The sequence below is a fragment of the Erythranthe guttata genome, chromosome 10 (genome assembly GCF_056151865.1).
Source record: "Erythranthe guttata isolate IM_541 chromosome 10, IM_541, whole genome shotgun sequence".
NCBI classification, from domain to species: Eukaryota; Viridiplantae; Streptophyta; class Magnoliopsida; order Lamiales; family Phrymaceae; genus Erythranthe; species Erythranthe guttata.
This window is the reverse complement of record NC_142542.1, coordinates 4,617,297-4,621,760: the sequence shown is the minus strand read 5'-3', so window position 1 is coordinate 4,621,760 and position 4,464 is coordinate 4,617,297. Positions and strand designations below refer to the sequence as shown.

Genomic DNA, 4,464 nt, shown 5'->3' with positions numbered 1-4,464 from the left:
TGCAACAAAAATACCCAATTCCGATGATCCATTGGAGTTTTGCTATCGGACCAATGTGCAACAAAAATAACATTTTGAAGGGGCATTCACTTTTTCAAATTTTGAGGGGGTGGTAAAGTGCGAAAATTAGAAATTTATAAGGGGTGATGTGCAATTTGCCGAATTTTTTTTCCCAAACAGTAATTATTTGATGGAAAGATATATAAACAAACATTTGACACGTGAGCAACAAAGCTGCATGCTTGTCGAGCATTTTATTTACTATATACCACATATTTATACTTTCAAGAGCAACTACAGAACAACAAGCAAACATTTTTTACAGTTGATATATATAATTTCCATTATTTACTTTTCCTTTTAACAGAAGCAAGAATGTGCAAAGTGGCTTCTGTTGGCTACGTACGGAGAAACGTAATCGGTTGCGGAATCGGAATTGGAATCTTTCTCGGCAGGAATGAATATCTGCGTTTTCCCGAGCCCGATTCTTTCTCCCACAACCGCTTCGTAGAATCTGCTCGGATAAGCCGGAACAAACACATCTCCTTGTGCACACACGTAGAAATCGATCGTTTTTCTACTTTCCGCGTCCGTAAACTTCGCCTTTTCGTCTGCCGGCATTATTGCATCCTAGTATATATATATATATATACCACCACAAATTTCAAACTTATATTTATCGTAAAAAAAAACGAAAAAGCGAACTCGATCGAGCTCAACTTGTATTCTATTGATTGGATCAAGAATAATTTTTGAAATGTGGGAAAATAATTATTCTTTTCTTGATCCAATAATCATACAAACTATTAGGAACCAAACATATTACAAAATTTCAAATTATTTGTTTTAATTTGCATTTGTATTTAAAACCAAACAAAGCCTTAATGAACGAACTCAAGAAAAAGTGTTACCTTGGTAAAAGTGTTGGGAAAAACATCCCTCAATGCATTGAGACTCGTATCCCATCCCGTCTGAGTCAAATATACGGTCGTGTCCTCATGAAAACCGATCTTCTTCAAAAACTCCCCGATTCTTTCACCGTTGTAGCACCACCTTTTATTATGACCACCACTACTCCCTAATAATTTACAGCTCGTTTCGGTAAACATTTCGGCACGTAAGTCAACAGAAACAAACCGCCCGTTCGTTTTCTTGCTCATGCTCCGCAATGTCCCGACCATAGAATCGATTAATTCTTGCAACTCCTTTTGCGGTTTGAGGCTTTCGTACATTGCAAGGCACTGATAATCGGATTCACGGTTGATTATTTTATCGTAAGGGGAGGAGTTGTTATTGAAGTAAGTGACGATTTTCAAGTTTCGTGTTTCGTTCTTGAAAATTGGCTTTATATTTGAAGCCACGTATTCCTCAGAAACCATGTAGGGGACTTTGATAATCGGGAGCCTCTCTTTCGATATTTCTTTAGGTGGGGTTTTCTCGACGCGGACAACTCCGGTTAGGGTTTTCGTGAACTTTTCGACGTCGTAAAGTTCTTCGAAATTCCTGAAAAAATATATTCAAAATAAATGAAAAAAATAATAAAAAAAAATTACTACGATTATATTATTGATCAATTTCTACCTTTTATCTCCTAATTTTGCTCCTCTAACATCAGGTAGTACAAGAGTGGCACCAAGATACCTAGCTACTGCAACAGCATTTGCTACCTGAAATGTATTATAAAACATGCATGTAAATATTATTTCACTTTAGTAATATATTTTAATTAATATATTGTTAAATAATTATTAAATATAATTTGAGGAAATTAAACCTGTGAAGCATGATATTCAGGGCCATGAGTCAATGAGAAAAATATGTAACCATTGGACTGCTCTTTCCCTTCTGCAAGATAATAAATATTTTTTTTTCAAAAAGGAAAAAATATGAATTAATTATATACTTATTTATTTTAAATAAAATAAAATTGGCCTTACTGAATAGAGGCTTTTTCGAGCAAGGCTTAACGATTTCGTCGTGTTCTTTCCAAGGACCGTAATTCGCTTCGGATAGTTTATGCATGCCTGGTTTTGAATTCTTTAGCATACCGTATTGGACCATGGTTGTTTCGGGTTCAGGTTCCTAATTAAAAAAAAATAAAAAATCTAAAAATAATAATAATAAATAATTAAAAGAAAAATCAAACTTATTATGAAGAATATATATGGTTTTATGTTGGCTAGGACCACCAAATTCATTCAAGAATTTCATGAATTTTTGTACTCTTTAATTATCATTTAGTAATTAAGTATCGGCGTTTTTATCGTCTTTCTGATTTCACTCCAACGACATTATTACCATTTCGATACAATCGATATGTTTTTGTAACACTTGCAAATGTAATCGGAATCTACGTATGACACGAGTACTCACATAAAATCGTGATAATTAAAATCATACCCTTTATAGCGGCCGGCATACTTAGCTAAAATTTTGAAAAATCTTGATAAAAACGACATAAATTTATTAATCGGTTAAAGAAAAATCTTATCATATGCGGATTTTTAATTTCTACTTTACTCTTTCGATACCGTCGAAACAAATCGCTTGAAACACAAACTAATATTAAGATGAAAAATAAACGGAGATCAAAACAAGGAAGTCGGTTAATTAAGTAGAGTGAAAATTAAAATCAAAATCAAAATTAAAATCAAAATCAGAATCAAGTGAATGCGCTATTATTGTAAGCAATCAAACACAATTACAACGAATCACGAAAATTTACCAGAAAGCGAAAAATCGAGAAATTTCCACAAAAAGTAATGAAAATTTACCCAAAGCGGATCGATGTGGTCTCTTTTGATCATGTTTCCGAGCATTGCAAACATGGAAAATGTAAGAAATGCAGCCATTACTTGTCTCAAATCTACAGCCATTTTTTCTCTCTCAAGTTTTTTTTATTTGTTTCTATATTTCTCTTTACTTTCTTGATTGTAAATATATAATAAATTCTTTTTCTATCCTCACTTAATATACATATATACACAAAAAGAAAAGAAAATAAAAAAAGTATGACTCACTTTACCGACTGAAAGTTCAGAAAACAACAGAAAAAGGGATTCAATTAGAGTAAAAACACAGCCAGAAGACAGCTCGCACGATGTATGCCTGTGATGCATGAAATTCCAAATCACACCTATAAATCTTTTTTTTTTTTTTTTTTTGTTCAGCCATAAATACCTAATTAATGAGTTGCTTCAATATTTCTTTACAAAACGGTGAGCATGGTTTTGGTTTCGGATTTTTTTTTTTTCTTTTTCGTTTTAATTTGACACATAGACACGGTCGGGGGCCGAGTTTGCCTCAGACCCGGACCCGGACCCGTTCCTTTGACTGCATATTGGAAAATATAAAGAATTGACTCGATTAAATATAAACAAAATGCATGACTGAATACTAGCTCACTTATGTTGTCAAAACGGATACTGTGGCAAATTCAAATAAAAATAAAATAAGATGTTTATTTAGTGAAATTAGCCTATCCCATTCCAATTAATTTGTCTACTTTTAAAATAAAAATATATGTGATGTAGGGGTGGAAATTGGAATGGAATTTTCGAATTTCGCCAATTCCGATCCGAAAATATCCGAATTTGGAACCCATTTTTCATTCCAATTTTCGATATTCCGATTTCCGATTTTTCCGATTATTTTTAGAACGGAATTGGAATTATATATAAAATTATTGGAAATTCCGATTTCCGATCCGATTTTATTTCCGAAATATATAATGTATGATATATATTATATAAAAAAATATATATGTTATGATATATGCTTATATGGTTTAGATTTCTGGTCTCTCTATATATATATATATATTGTATTTCTGAATTATTTTTCTATTCATGTTTTGCAAGAACTATGTTTGTCTTGATAAACTTTGCCTTGATAAACTGATTATGTTGTTTTTACAAGTGTTTACATTTCATCTTATTGACCTTTGTTTTGGATTCTTGCATTTTGCGGGAAAAATACGAAAATATTAGGAAAAAAAAATCTTAAAATCACCATTATTTCCAATTTTGGAGCAAAAAATCAAGAATTAATGCAATTTCTGAAAATTTCGAAATTCCGCCGATTCCGAGGTATTCCGAAATTGGAATGGATTTTGAAATTCCGAACGGAAATTGGAACCTATTTTTAACTTCCGAAAAAAATTGGAAAATTTCCGAATAAGATATTTTTGATCCATTCCGTCAGATTTCCACCCCTAATGTGATGAGTAGAATCAAAATACTATACTGTGATTTTTTTTAATACATAGTTTAGTTAGATAGTAAAGATTTTAATTGATTAATCTCTAACAATTGACAAGAATCGTATTAATTGAATTGTTAACGGCAAGATCTAATCGAATTTTAACATTTTAAATTTATTCAAAGATTTGAATCAGATTCTCCTATTTTTCTTTGTTTTTCCAAATACAAAAATGGCTTCGAACCCGGACCCGGCCCCGCCACC

The 4,464-nt window shown here is 32.1% G+C and overlaps 1 protein-coding gene across 1 annotated transcript; it reads right to left on the bottom strand.

Annotated features, from left to right (window-relative positions):
* Nucleotides 1-226: 226 nt before the first annotated feature.
* Nucleotides 227-2,985, bottom strand: LOC105949949 (protein MANNAN SYNTHESIS-RELATED 1). Its single transcript, XM_088824569.1, has 6 exons — nt 2,775-2,985; nt 1,938-2,082; nt 1,775-1,845; nt 1,582-1,667; nt 912-1,503; nt 227-630 (listed from the first exon to the last, which is right to left on the bottom strand). Exons 1-6 carry the CDS (start codon nt 2,874-2,876, stop codon nt 361-363), a joined length of 1,266 nt encoding a protein of 421 aa, XP_088680695.1. The 5' UTR covers nt 2,877-2,985; the 3' UTR covers nt 227-360.
* Nucleotides 2,986-4,464: the final 1,479 nt, after the last annotated feature.

Bases quoted from the DNA above. Each gene is read 5' to 3' on its own strand.
- LOC105949949 (XM_088824569.1), bottom strand. From the start codon at position 2,876: ATGGCTGTAGATTTGAGACAAGTAATGGCTGCATTTCTTACATTTTCC. The intron at 2,083-2,774 runs GTAAATTTTCAT...TTTTTTAATTAG, and splicing joins ACCACATCGATCCGCTTTGG to GAACCTGAACCCGAAACAAC. The intron at 1,846-1,937 runs GTAAGGCCAATT...ATTATCTTGCAG, and splicing joins CTCGAAAAAGCCTCTATTCA to AAGGGAAAGAGCAGTCCAAT.